General features: G+C 42.2%; 4 protein-coding genes and 1 long non-coding RNA gene across 6 annotated transcripts; 3 read left to right on the top strand and 2 right to left on the bottom strand.

Moving 5' to 3' along the window:
• Positions 1-121: 121 nt before the first annotated feature.
• Positions 122-1,530, bottom strand: LOC120000313. 2 transcript variants are annotated; one of them, XR_005468605.1, is made up of 3 exons: positions 1,390-1,530; positions 1,151-1,317; positions 122-900 (listed from the first exon to the last, which is right to left on the bottom strand). It is a non-coding gene; the product is annotated as an uncharacterized LOC120000313 (long non-coding RNA). The 2 variants fall into 2 exon arrangements; XR_005468606.1 differs by lacking the exon at positions 1,151-1,317 and having other exon boundaries at positions 1,390-1,528.
• Positions 462-2,776, top strand: LOC120000309 (protochlorophyllide reductase-like). Its single transcript, XM_038848333.1, has 5 exons — positions 462-601; positions 726-824; positions 1,368-1,902; positions 2,070-2,428; positions 2,509-2,776. Exons 1-5 carry the CDS (start codon positions 548-550, stop codon positions 2,662-2,664), a joined length of 1,203 nt encoding a protein of 400 aa, XP_038704261.1. The 5' UTR covers positions 462-547; the 3' UTR covers positions 2,665-2,776.
• A 1,029-nt stretch (positions 2,777-3,805) lies between these two features.
• On the bottom strand, positions 3,806-7,220 carry LOC120000306 (protein STABILIZED1). The gene has a single exon (XM_038848330.1). The coding sequence runs from the start codon at positions 7,165-7,167 to the stop codon at positions 4,093-4,095; it is 3,075 nt and encodes a 1,024-aa protein (XP_038704258.1). The 5' UTR covers positions 7,168-7,220; the 3' UTR covers positions 3,806-4,092.
• Positions 7,221-7,872: 652 nt separating this feature from the next.
• LOC120000308 (probable polyol transporter 4) lies at positions 7,873-11,529 on the top strand. Its single transcript, XM_038848332.1, has 2 exons — positions 7,873-8,566; positions 9,680-11,529. Exons 1-2 carry the CDS (start codon positions 8,347-8,349, stop codon positions 11,041-11,043), a joined length of 1,584 nt encoding a protein of 527 aa, XP_038704260.1. The 5' UTR covers positions 7,873-8,346; the 3' UTR covers positions 11,044-11,529.
• Positions 11,530-12,229: 700 nt separating this feature from the next.
• Positions 12,230-14,175, top strand: LOC120000310 (bifunctional epoxide hydrolase 2-like). The gene is made up of 5 exons (XM_038848336.1): positions 12,230-12,443; positions 12,535-12,749; positions 13,161-13,331; positions 13,415-13,650; positions 13,729-14,175. The coding sequence occupies exons 1-5, from the start codon at positions 12,374-12,376 to the stop codon at positions 13,982-13,984; spliced, it is 948 nt and encodes a 315-aa protein (XP_038704264.1). The 5' UTR covers positions 12,230-12,373; the 3' UTR covers positions 13,985-14,175.
• Positions 14,176-14,319: the final 144 nt, after the last annotated feature.

Below are 14,319 nucleotides of genomic sequence, written 5' to 3'. Positions count from 1 at the left end.
AACTCCAGAATCAGAAAAAGCAATCTTCTTTGCTTTCTAAAATGAAGACATGGAAAATTGCCATTTTATATCAAAAACAAGGGAGTTGAGTTCATATACTGGATGGAAGCAGAGAAATGGGTAGTTCATGATTTTTCGTGAATAAAAAGTAGGTCAGAAATTGTCTAGCATTTCCAACTTCCATTTCAGAGCCAAAAGTATGAATTATGCGGCCTAAATCTAAGCCACTGAGCCCACACCGTCTTATTGTGCTAGATAATAGAGCCCACATTACAAACCCACTGTAAAAAATGAAGCCCAGCCCATCACTGGGAACGGATGAGGAACATTCCGGAAAACCACAGTGGACAAGCCAATTGGATGTCTATGTCCAGCTGGACATCATATATCAGAAGAAAATCCAAGCTCAAAACCCAATTGGACAAACAAGTCCACGTGGCAAAATTGTCAGCAGCCCAAGACTGGTCTTATCTCTCCCTGCAAAAGTTCAGAGTCCTGACCTGATTCCATTTGAAAGCTCCACTCACAGTCTCACAAACACAGACTTATGGCTCTCCAAGCAGCTTCTCTACTTCCTCATAGCATCTCCATCCGCAAAAATGTAAGGATCGGTTCAGTCTGTACTGCTTTCTGTCTTTTCATGGAGTTTCTGGGTATGTTCTTGATTAGTATTCTATGGGTCTTTCCCATCAATCTGATTCATGTGAAGGCGTTTGTGTTAACAGGGAAAGTCCAATGCTTCACTCAGAGAGACTACTTTTTCCGGGATATCAACTTCAAACCACCCAGCAGGTGAATTCAGCAATTACTTGATAAGGAGCAAGGTAGGCTTGCCTAACTATGATGTCTCTTCTTCCATTTGGTATTCTGGCATGCTAGTCTTCTTTATGAGATTGGATTCTGCAATAGAAGAAAGAGATTGTCAATACAAAACACAGAAAATGCAGAAAGTAGAAAGCAATCCGACACATATAAAGCAGAAAGAGTTCTGTTTCTTTCTTTCCAATTGGATTGCATGAAGGATCAAGTGATTATGCTTCTTGAAAGTTGAAAGTATGAAGTTAGCTTTTGTAATCCAAAAATCCACACACAAGAAGGAATTCTGTTTCCATGACACATACTATACCATGGACTTAGAGGCAGGACTTACATATAATTCTAGGGATAGTGAAGTGCTCTTCCGCAATGATCTCAACATTTTAAGTCCACACTCAGCTAGCTTGCATTGATCCAATTGGTTCAAGACCTTATTGATAGACACACTACGCACTTTAAGACTTTTAGTTTCTCTACATGTTACCAATAGGCCTCATGTTCCTGAACAGAGGAGAAAGTCAATGACTCAATAGGCTTTACTTTGTGTGCAGGAATTCAGGAGAAGAGAACTACCTCTTGGCGCCATAAGAGCCCAAACAGCTACTGTAGATCCAGCTATTGACCAGACTACAACAGAAGGAAAGAAAACTGCGAGGAAAGGCAATGTGATAATCACTGGAGCCTCCTCTGGCCTGGGTCTTGCCACAGCCAAGGCACTAGCCGAGACGGGAGAATGGCACGTAATTATGGCATGCAGAAACTTTCTCAAGGCTGAGAGGGCAGCTAAATCCTTTGGCATTACCAAAGAAAACTATACTGTGTTGCATCTTGACCTTGCCTCCCTCGACAGTGTTCGACAATTCGTTGATAACTTCCATCGTTTAGGTAGACCACTTGATGTGCTGGTTTGCAATGCTGCTGTGTACCAGCCAACAGCAAAGGAGCCATCTTTCACTGCTGAAGGGTTTGAACTGAGTGTTGGGACCAATCACCTTGGTCATTTTCTCCTTGCGCGGCTGCTGCTTGATGACATGAAGCAGTCTGACTACCAGTCCAAGCGTCTCATCATTGTTGGCTCCATCACAGGTACTGAAAAAAATGAGTCCACATAAACATTGATAACCTACAAGGAAAGTTCATTCTGTAAATTTAAATAACTTTCTTACATAAACAAAAATGTAGTAAATAATTCCTGCCTCACAACAAGAGGATGATTTTTTCTGATTTTGAGTTTTCTTGTTGTGTGTTTCTAGGAAATACAAATACATTGGCCGGAAACGTTCCCCCTAAGGCTAACCTTGGAGATCTGAGAGGTCTTGCTGCTGGCTTGGCTGGGCTTAACAGCTCATCCATGATAGATGGGGGAGAGTTTGATGGTGCCAAGGCCTACAAAGACAGTAAAGTATGCAACATGCTCACAATGCAAGAGTTTCACAGGCGCTACCATGAGGAGACGGGTATTGCCTTTGCTTCTCTCTATCCTGGATGCATCGCTACCACAGGTTTGTTCAGGGAGCACATTCCTTTATTCCGACTTCTGTTCCCGCCTTTCCAAAAGTACATTACCAAAGGTTACGTTTCAGAAGAGGAAGCTGGGAAAAGACTCGCACAGGTCAGTTGGTAAACATCGTGGAGAAGACATGAATGAAATACAATTTTGCATTCAAACTAATCGACATTTTCATGTTTCAGGTTGCGAGTGATCCAAGCCTTACAAAATCAGGGGTTTACTGGAGCTGGAACAAGAACTCTGCTTCTTTTGAAAACCAGCTTTCTAAAGAAGCGAGTGATGCAGAGAAAGCACGGCGGTTGTGGGAGATAAGTGAGAAGCTTGTTGGCTTGGCTTAAATGAATGCAAACAGGAGAGTAGAGCAGCCAAAAAGATGCACTTTTGTGAACAAATACACATTAAATTATGCATCTAATGCAGAACGATAAAAGGTTCTAGGATGTTTAGTCGTCTCTTGCTCATAACATCAATTTCCACCACATAAATACATATGAGAGATTTAATTTGGAAACTAACCGGTATGAAGGCATTTTAGAGGGCAGACTCCGGCAGAGATGTAAGAGCCAAGCATTTCTTGGCTTATAAAATCCCAATTGTCTTGTCCATCTTGCACCAAATTAAATCTCCCAGATTCTGAGTAGGGTATTACACTATTACTCCTGCAACGCAAGCATTTTCACTTTCTAGGAATGGCAAAGAGGAACAAAACAATTTCAAAATTAAAACAGGCACACCGTAATGATCTGGACCACCGTACAGTACAGGTATCTAACAATTAACCAGCACCTGCCAAATCAACGAGAAGCTTCCAACTTGATGAAACAAATGATATCAAAACATTTATGGAACTCCAACTTGATAAAAGAAATGCGAAAATTATGACGATGTAAGCTTGAAATGACAGTACCAGGCATCAATGGAGAAGCCATTGCTACCAGAATTAAGTCATCCCTCTAAATACTATCAAGAATGTAATAAATGTCAACAAAAGAGAACTTATAAAAAGAGAAGAAATAACCTAATAAAGCAAGGAGGTCACTAGCAACACCAGCCTACTTAAGAAAGAATATCCCAAAAAAAAAGTTTGTTTTACTGAGGCTCCCCAAAGTCGGACCTTTTTAGAATCCTCATCAAGCTGTACATCCTAAGCACCAACACTTCCTTAAGGGCATGCATTCTCGAGGTCATAAAATGATCATACTAATAAAGGAAAGAAACCTTGAACGGGCTTAAAATGCTTGGCTTAGCTTCAAGCTCAAGTAGAATTCACATAACATATCCCCAACCATTGAAAAGGAATTTTAATAGCCAACAATAGCAAAACACATTCCCTACTTCAACATAATGATACTTTCTAGTTCAAATAATCAAAGGGCTGAAGCTTAACTCCCATAGAATGCGGCAACTGGGCACAACAGGTAAAAATATGGTACTGGGACAACAGAACAAAGTTGAGAGCAAACAGAGGTAGGAAAAGCATCAAAAAAGAACAGGGAAATGTATTCCATTCCGAAAAAAGAGGATGATTTATAGTCACGGATAAGAAGATACATAGCAGTTCAAACATTAGGTTTCCAAGAAATAATCTACACCCTATATCCACGTACATGTCAATCATCTTTCAAGATATTAAATTATAAAACTGGATCATCAAGATATATGAGGCTAGGTACTAAAAGGTTATAATCATAGTACATAATGTTGAAACACTGACCAATGAAGTGCAAAAAAGAGGGGAGTTTGTAAACCTAGAAGCTCGAAAGTAACTATTGCTTAATATTTTCAGCAGCACTCTCTTCCTTCCCCAGGGCAACCACAACTTTCTTCAAGATGACTTCAGTTGGCTGGTGAGAGTTCTCCACTGCCTTCGAGACTGCTTGCCATTTCTCACCATGCTTGGGTTCTGCAGCAATGCATCTCTTTAGCACATCCTTCTGATTCTCCTCAGTCCCATGCTGAAGCTCAAACTTGTAGTATAACGCCCAAAAATCCCCAATATCTGGAGCAAGAGTCACTGCCCTGTTTAGCCAGATCCTAGCTTTGTCTACCTTCCTTTCATGCCAAAACAGCTTGCCCACAACAGCGAAGACATGGGGATCATGATCACACTTCTTCACAGCATCATGGCTCTTGGATTTACGCTGTGGACGGGGAGCCATCTCAATAGATGCAGCCCACAAGATACCACTATTTGGACAATCCTGCAATGCTTTTGCCATCAATATATCAGCTTCCTTCTTATTCCCATGCTTTGATTCAGCTCGAACAGCAGCCAGCCAAAGCTCGGGGTTCTGAGGATTCTTCTTCCGCGCCATGATGAGTATTGCTCGAGCTTTACTAAGTCCATTCATCCTCTCTTCGAGATTAGCAAGAGAAAGCCAGAGGACTATACAATTAGGGCAGTGCTTCAACCCCAAATCATACACTTCTTTCGCTCGATCCAAACGACCAAGACGTTCCTCAAGCTGCCCAAGCATTAACCACAATTTGAAGAATGAAGGAAAGTGTTTCAACCCTTCATCAAGCAATCTTCGCTCCTCCTCAGTGTTTCCCAATTCTCTCTCAACAATGGCGGATTTCATCCAAACTCTTTCTGTGCCTCCTCTTTCTCGAGCCTTAGCAAGAAGTATTCTTGCTCTTTCAGGCTCATGGTTCTCAAATTCCAGCTTAAAGGCTGCAAGCCAAATCTCTTCCGAATTAGGAATAGCAGCATAAGCTTCTTGCAGAATTGCACGTGCAGCAGGCACATCCCCAGCAAGCCACTTCTCTTTAGCACCCATGAGCCAAAGAACTTCAGCTTGCGGCCTGTAAGTAACTGCTTTCCGGAGCAGTGCATCAAGAGACTCTCTAGTTCCGTGACTCTTCTCAAGTTGAGCTGCCTTGAGCCAAATACTCTTCTTTGTCAAGAACACAGTAAGGGCATGAGCATAAATAGCTCTAGCTGTCTCAATAGAACCCCTCTTCTTGCACTCTTCTGCATCAGCCACCCATGTCCTCTTCCTGTCTTCGTCCTCCACTCCAATCCCAATGGTATTATGTATGATAGCCTGGCAAGTCACCACAGAGCCCGCACGTTCTGCTGCCTCAGCCTCCTTCATCCAAGCCTCCCTATCAATCACCAATCCTTCTCTTTGCAAAGCCCTTATACCTCTCTCGATAATCTTACTAACCATAGAAGTATTCCCATTTGCTTCCTCCAACTTAGCAGCGGTTATCCAAATTGCAGGCTCCTTCGACAACTTCTCCCTCGCTCTATTAAGCACCTTCTTCGCACTATCATAAGTCTCCAATCTTGCTAAAGCCAGCCACAATTCCACATGCAATGGACAACATTCCACAGCCCTATGGAGCAACAACCTAGCATCCTCCTCATTCGCCAACTCGACCACTGCCTTCCACAGCCTCACAGAATCTGGGATATGCTCCAACCCCTTCCTCAACACTCTACTCTTGTTTGAATCATCATTCTCCAGTTTCGCTGCCTGCAGCCACAGCTTCACTGAATGTGGAATCGATTTCACTCCCATGGCAATAACTGCCTTTGCCTCATCAGGGCTAGCAAGTCTACAAGCCTCCAACCACACATCCTCACTTTTCGGACACTCCTCGCAACCTCTCTGTATCAACTGCCTTGCCGTCTGAATCTTCCCTGCCACCTCCTCTAACCTTGCTGCAGCAATCCACCCAGGCGGGTGCTTGGGGTTAGTCTGAGTGACACTTTTCAACAACAGCCTTGCCTTCTTAATATCTGAAATCTCAGCATCACTTGTAATTTTCATGCTCTTCAAATCAGTCAAATAGCCTTTAGGATCCACCACTGTTAACCCGGAAACAGAGTCTGATAGCCTATCCAGTTTCAGCGACAGAACAGTCCCTCTACCCTCACCTACAGCAGTCAAATCCGTGACAGGAGTCTGTGCCCACGGCGTCTCCGTCCCTCCTGCAGCCCGACTCTTTGGGTCCAACGCCGTGACATGCTCCTGCTCCTGCCTCGCTTTCTCAAGAAGCGTATCAGGGACGGGCACAAAGCTCTCAAATCGCTTCTTCTTGTTCCTGAACGAGTAATCCCCAATCTCCGGAATGTTATCCCATTCCTGAGCTGACATCGTGTGCAATTTCCTCTTCAAATCGGCGAACTGCTCTGTAATCTTGGGATTCGACGCACGGTACTTCTCGATTTCCTCCTTCAACCTCGCCTCCCTTCGATCCTTCCGCCGTGAATCCATCCGCTTATCAATCTCCTCCCAAACGGCATCAGCCTCCTTGTCGTCCTCATCGTACTCCGCTGATGCAAACAACCCTACATCATTCCCTTCAAATTCATCGAACTTCTGGTTCTCATCGTAACCCTTCTCTTCACCCTCATCTTCTTCCTCATCCTCCCCAGACTTCCCGCGTCCTCTACCAACACCGACCCCCGGCGCTGGGGCTCCCCCAATAGTTGTTGCAGATCGGTCCGGCAAATCCGGGGCAGCACGCGCAGGACCGATATCAGACCGGGTCGTAAACCCAGTAGCACCACGTCCAAGACCGGCGACATAGTTCGGAGGCGGCTTGGAATTCAGGAAATCGAGGCGAGGCTTGGGTGGAGCAGGCGGGGCCTGCATACCACCGAGGTGGGGGACATGGAGGGAGACGGTTGAGAAGCGAGTGATCCCGAATTGGGTAAGGACGACTGAGTCGGATTCGGAAGGGTTACGAGTCGGTAAGAGGAAGCGTTGCAGAGGAATAGGTATGTGGAATTGGGATTGAATGGCTTCTTTGAAGGCGTAAAGAGTGGTGGTGTTAGGGTTTAGGTCGAGCGTTAGGGTTTTGGAGTTGGGGATTGCGATCAAAACCATGGCTGTTGGAGAATTAGGTTTGATGGATCAGTCAAGGGAAGGTTCAAGGTTGTTAAGCACATATAAGAAAACCGACATCCAGTTCCAATTTCCAAACTGTCATCGCGAAAAAGCACATATGGGCTTTTAGGCCCATAGAATGATCGAATAGATTGGGCCTAGGTCCTGATTCTAACCTATAAAAGCAACGAGTCCATCACAGCTCCAGCACAAAAATAAGAAGGTATGGGCCGCATTTGAGCACCAGGTCCATCAGGAAATGTGGGCCAAGGCCCAAAAATGGCTAGTGCTCCTCGCGTACATTTTGGCCATCAACGGAGGTCAAAGTCAACGGAGGAGAGAGTTGATTCATCAACGCACTAGAAAACTGACCAGTGACCAGATCAAGAAGTTGGTGGCTATGTCTCTGTGAATTCCACTTAGGCACTTGCAATGGTAGATAATTATTGAACCAACAAAGATGTTGTCTTTTGTCGATATAATTGTATTATAAAAGGTGTTTTGCTTATGTGGTTATATTGAGAGAAGTGTTTTGTTGATGTGGATGTATTGATATTTGGTGTTTTGAAGTTAGAATGTTACCTTGATGTAATGACAGCAACAGCAAGTGGTGTCCTTTCATCTCATAAGCTCAAGTTAATTAGTGTTAAACAAGAGAGGATTAGGAAAAGAAAAATCCCAAAACGACAAACGGAGATGGACAGGCATGGCGATGCAAGCCATGTACTAGATTGATAGTAGTCAAGAGTCCATCGTCATCTTTGCTTGAACAAAAATAGTAGGTGAATTTTCAAAGAGATGAGTCAGGAGGAGAATTACCAGTTTACCACACATGGTAACAGCTGCGAGTTCTTGATGTCGCCTCGAAAGCGCCATTAAACCTTAATTAAAGTAGGAGGTCAAGGCCTTGTGATGTGTTTTAACGTTTTTCTAGCTATTAAACGGTAGATAAAGCCAAAGAAGTTGCAAGTGAGTTGCTTGCTTGTCTGAAAACTGAAAAGGAAAAAGAAAAAGGACCCACTTGCCTTAGACTATTCCTCCTCTCGTCTTTCTTTTCTGGATCTAGGAAAGAAAACCCAAATCCATGGCTTAATCCCCGGTCGCCGGAGCTACTGGGTTTGCTGTGTCTCTCCGTTTTTGGATTGGGGGAATACAGGGGGGAAATAGGGGGTAGGAGAAATGGGAATGGTGGGTGTCCAAGAAAATGGGAGGACAGAGATGGGGTTGGCAGGGGTGTCTCTTGGGAGCAAGAACAAATACAGGAGAATGGATTCCGAGCTCCCTGAGGATGGTGATGATGCTTCACATCATGTTTATCAAGACAGGAGGAGCAGTACCAGAAAATATGTAATAGCCTGTGCTGTTTTCGCTTCTCTCAATAATGTTCTTCTTGGATATGGTAAGTTGCTGCTATTTACATTGTTCTTCACAAAAATATTCTTTCTGTTTGTGGCCTAATGTGATCTGCCTTTGATCTGTCTACCCTTATGCTCTATTGATTCGAGGCCAATTGTTGTTTCTTTTGGTGATTTTTCTGTTGTCTAATAAAAGGATAATAAAAAATTTCAAACCTTAATCATGTTAGGATATGAAGTTTGAAGTTTTCTCAGTCATCAAAGGATTTGAATTAACTTCTTTGCCTTACTGACTGAGCAATAATGATAGGTTCACAAGGATAAATGTTTTTATGAACTTGTTTTGGTTTGTCAAGAGGTCAGTTGGCTCTAAGGCTAGGGTTATCCTCTTCCAATTCAATAAATGCCACATTCCACTACTCTGGGAGTTGTACATGAGGCATCTAAGTTAGAATTGCCAATTTCAAGCCATTGAGGTGTCCCCATGGTGAAAGAGTTGGACTTCTATGCAGATCTTGTGTATTTACAACAGATCTTTTGTGCGAGACATTGCAATATCACTGAAACCTGGTCTGGAAGAAGCATATTTGCAGTATGCTTACGCGTCAATTCATTTCTCACTTGTCAATCCTGCTGCTCCACCAGTTTACGCTGTTGTTTTTTTCAATGTTAGTTATCACTTATTTAATTGAACTACCCTACCCCACATACAACTGTACGCCTACATTCGATCTTGTGAGTGGCATTCCACAACTCAAGGGTGGAAGGAGTATCGGTTGTGTATTTTGTCAGACCGGATGGTGCGTAAGAGCCTTGCAGATCACAAGAAAACACTTGCGAAATCACCAAGGATTTTGGATTATTGCAGAGAAATTCAGTCATGATCCTGTATTTTGTTTCTTGGTTTGCATATTTTTCCTCGTTCCTATGCACTCAAGGAATTGAAGTTTTTCTTTCGTCCCATAATCTGTTTATGGAACTCCAATGTTTGTTGATTACCTTTTGATTTTGATTTTTCACTGTTTCTTCTATGTACTGTGTATAATAGAACTATAAACAAGTCAAAAACCATATACTTGTTTTTATTGTTTCCTCTTGTGTATTGAAAGAAATTAATGAGATGCTATAACAATTGAGTAATTTGATTCAATATGCAGATGTAGGTGTCATGAGTGGAGCCATCATATTCATTCAAGAAGATTTAAAGATAACTGAAGTACAGGAAGAAGTACTTGTCGGAATTCTGAGCGTTGTTTCCCTTTTTGGTAGTTTGGCTGGTGGAAGAACATCCGATATTATTGGTAGAAAATGGACAATGGGTTTAGCTGCAGTTATCTTCCAAATTGGTGCAGCTATAATGACACTTGCTCCTTCGTTTCAAGTACTAATGATAGGAAGATTCTTGGCTGGGGTTGGAATAGGCCTTGGAGTCATGATTGCTCCTGTCTATATAGCTGAGATATCACCCAGTGTAGCTAGAGGCTCACTTACCTCCTTCCCAGAGATTTTCATTAATTTCGGTATCTTACTTGGATATGTTTCCAACTATGCATTTTCAGGTCTTCCAGTGCATACAAACTGGAGAGTAATGCTTGCTGTGGGAATTTTGCCCTCAATCTTTATCGGATTTGCACTCTTCGTAATCCCTGAGTCACCGAGGTGGTTGGTCATGCAGAATCGAGTTGAAGAAGCAAAATTGGTGCTGTTGAAAACAAATGAGAATGAAGGAGAGGTGGAGGAGAGACTTGCAGAAATACAACAAGCTGCTGGTTTTACTAATGGAGAGAAGCATGAAGAAAAAGCTGTGTGGCGGGAACTGTTGAGCCCTTCTCCTTCAGTTAGACGGATGTTGGCCGTTGGTGTTGGAATCCAGTGTTTCCAACAGATCACAGGAATAGATGCAACTGTTTATTACAGCCCTGAAATCTTCAAAGAAGCTGGAGTTGAGGGAAATTCAAATGTTCTTGCTGCAACAGTTGCTGTGGGTGTGTCGAAGACGGCCTTTATCTTGGTAGCTATATTTCTCATCGACAAACTTGGCAGAAAGCCCTTGCTCTACATAAGCACAATTGGAATGACTATTTGTTTATTCAGTCTGGGGCTCTGTCTCTCAGTACTGGGAAAAGGACAGGTTGGGATTGCTTCAGCAATTTTATTCGTTTGTGGGAATGTGGCTTTCTTTTCCATTGGGGTTGGCCCTGTTTGCTGGGTTTTGACATCTGAAATATTCCCATTGAGGCTGCGTGCCCAAGCAGTAGCACTTGGGGCAGTGGGAAATAGGGTTTGCAGTGGCTTGGTCGCCATGTCTTTCCTTTCCGTTTCCCGTGCAATTACAGTGGGTGGAACATTCTTCATTTTCTCAGCAATTTCAGCTCTCTCTGTTGTCTTTGTTTACACAATTGTTCCTGAGACTAAAGGAAAGTCACTAGAGCAGATTGAGATGCTATTTCAAAATGAAACTGGAGGCCTAGCAAGTGAAGTGGAACTAGGTGATGTTGAGCATCTTGTGCAGAAAGAATAACTAGGAGCCGGTAGACTCAACAGATTATCAATATTTTTCAGTTCTTCTACCCAGGCAATTGGATTGAAAGATGCTCACAAATCATATTAAGTTGATGATTAGCATGTCATGAGAGCCCATGTAAATGAGTTCTGAGTTGAATCTAACACTGCTGGTGCCTGTAGCCAGAAGTATCAGTGCAGAGGCAGCCATAGGCAGAGAGTATAACTTCACTCACTTTAATGCTTGTTGTCAGTCAGAACTCAGAAGCATTCCCAAGTTCATTGTGAGTTGCACCATTCCCTTTGTAGGATCTGTACTGTAAAATCCGTATGAAAATTGTATCTGCCATGGTATTGGATGGGTGTTAGGCAGACCATGTCCGTTGTTACTGTCTGATTATTATGATACACTTTTTAATAAAGTTTGCAATCGCAAGAGATGGATTCTTTGACGACTTTGTGCTACAACAGGTAGCCACATTAAGATTTTCCTGGTTTGTGGTTATTTCAGTCTGCTTTGCTTCATTACAGTATTCATCTCAATTATTTTCAATGAAACAGAAACCGTGTTGCGTGCTTTGCTTCGTAATTTAGAGACCTCACTTCACAGGGATGTGATGTAGTGGATGCTGGTTTCCCCTTTGTATTTTTTTTGGTTTGTTTTCGTTACATTCGTTTTGTTAGGTTTCCTGCTAGCCTCACTTCGCATGTCCTTGCAGTTGCAGAGTGCATGTGGAAGCCAAGAAATGAAAACAATTTTTCTCTACTTATTCAATCAATGAACTATTGTAACTGGTCAAATTCTATCAGATGGTTTTGGTCCATCTGATTTGCTTTGGACAAGAATATGCCTTGATCCAAACTGGCCTACCCCTGACATAGACAGCCAAAAATGTGGTCTTCGGACAACTGTGCACATAGTTCCTACACATTTTATTATTGTTCATTCGTTTCAGAAGTTGTCCTAGTTTATGACGAATGAGATTAGAAAAATCTTCATCATGAGCTTCAAAGTGTTGACCATATGAGCCATCTTGATACTAGTGATCCTGTGAATAACCAACCAATAACATAAACATAAATTTTCTTTCCACATCTGGCATTTAGTTTATTATTAATGATACCTGCGAATCCTCTTCACATGGGAAACGATGGTATAAGACAGAAACTTGTGTTTATATAAATGTGGTTGGTTCTCTCTCCAATAGTGAAGTCAACAGAGCCTACACAAAATTTCGTAAATTTAGAGTAGTTCTAAATATAACCACACATTTTGTGTCCAAGAGAGTCATCTCTCTCTCTCTCTCTCTATTTCTCTATCTGTCTCTGTGTGAGTGAGTGATTCTACCATGGAACAGATCAAGCACACCCATGTAGAAGTCAGAGGTCTGAAGCTTCATGTAGCCGAGATCGGCTCTGGTAAGCATAAAGTTGTGAAATATTTCAGCTTTGCAATTTAACTTGCTGTTCATTTGTTTGTGCTGAATCTTGTTGGGTCTTGTTTGGCTAGGTCCTAAGGTGGTGCTGTTCTTGCATGGATTCCCTGAAATATGGTACTCCTGGAGACACCAGATGATCGCTGTTGCAAACGCTGGTTATCGGGCAATAGCCATCGATTTTAGGGGCTATGGCCTCTCTGAGCGGCCTCCTGAGCCAGAGAAAGGAACCTTCATGGACCTTGTCGACGATGTGGTTGGCCTTCTCAATGCTCTTGGCATCAGCAAGGTAAGTAGCAGCAACACAAAGTTAAAGTCTTTCAAGTTTCATACATATAGTATGAGTAGTCAACACTAAACTGAACTTGTTGGTATGAACTCTGAATTAATTTGAAAATCATCTGTTCTATAGATTTATATTGAAAAAACAATAGAGAACTCAGTCTACAAGCACTTATGGTGAGAGAAGATGTTTCTACAATCAAATTTGATAAAATTCCATATAATTGCATGCAAAGTTTATGATGATTTATTCACATGGCCATCTACTAATTCAGAGACTGGAAAATACAGAGACATTGATGAAGATGTTTCAGTTTGCATAAAACTTAGCGAGTGTTTTCGAGATTAGATTTGATTAGCAGATACTGATTAGAAGTAATTTTTGATCGAACATTTTTTTCTTCAATGTTGGTAGCAGGTTTTTCTTGTAGGGAAGGACCTTGGAGCCATACCAGCAAACATGCTGTCTGTCATTCACCCTGACAGGCTTTATGGGTTGGTGACACTAGGTGTTCCTTTCATTTTACCAGGTCCGGCTTCCCTCCCAACCGATCTCATGCCTAAAGGTTTCTATGTGACAAGGTGGGAGGTAAAAATGCATAAACTTTTCAATGAGAAAAATCACAACCATATACATTCTACCAATTACTTGTGATTTCAAACTAATAACAGGAGCCAGGGCGAGCTGAAGCAGATTTCGGCCGCTTAGATGTTAAAACAGTGGTTAAAAACATCTACATTCTCTTCTCTGGAGCCGAGCTTCCTGTAGCTAGTGATGACCAGGAGATAATGGACTTGGTTGACCCTTCAACTCCTCTTCCGCCATGGTTCTCGGAGGAAGATCTTGAAGTTTATGGATCCTTGTACGAGAATTCTGGCTTTCGTTTTCCATTGCAGGTTCCATACAGGTAATATCTTCTTCACAACTTTAGAAATAGACATTAATGTATCAAATTCACTATAGCAGTTGGTCTGATTCTGTGTAGGGCCTTAAAACTGGATTGTGGAATAAGTGATCCCAATCCCAAAGTCTCAGCTCCAGCACTGCTAATCATGGGTGACAAGGATTATGTCCTAAAAATGCCAGGGATGGAAGAGTTCATAAGGGGTGGGCAAATGAAGCATATTATACCAAACTTGGATGTAACTTTCCTCGCAGAAGGGAGCCACTTCGTTCAAGAACAATTTCCAGACCAGGTGAATGCACTCATCATCAGCTTCCTCAACAAAAATAGCATATGAAGAAGATGAACCCAGAAGGGTAAAATAAAGGCTCAGAGCAAGTGTGCCATATTTTCTACGTCTTCATCTCTCCCAGTGAATCAGTGATTTGTTTTCCTTTTGCTGTCTTTTGGTGAGAAATAATTCGTGAACACTGAACAGACTGTCATGATTCTATCCATCAAACTACTCTGTTATATCTTTTCTTTTCCTGTTTGTTCTTTCTGTAAGAAATTATCCGAAAAATCAAACCAAACAATTAACCGTCGATAACCGATTAATCGATTAAATTTTTGTGAAAACCGATCGTTTACACAAGCTCTAGTTCTTTCACCATATATGGAACTTGAAGGCAA

The sequence above is a fragment of the Tripterygium wilfordii genome, chromosome 6 (assembly GCF_013401445.1).
Source record: "Tripterygium wilfordii isolate XIE 37 chromosome 6, ASM1340144v1, whole genome shotgun sequence".
Classification (NCBI taxonomy): Eukaryota; Viridiplantae; Streptophyta; class Magnoliopsida; order Celastrales; family Celastraceae; genus Tripterygium; species Tripterygium wilfordii.
This window is presented reverse-complemented; position numbering and strand designations above follow the sequence as displayed.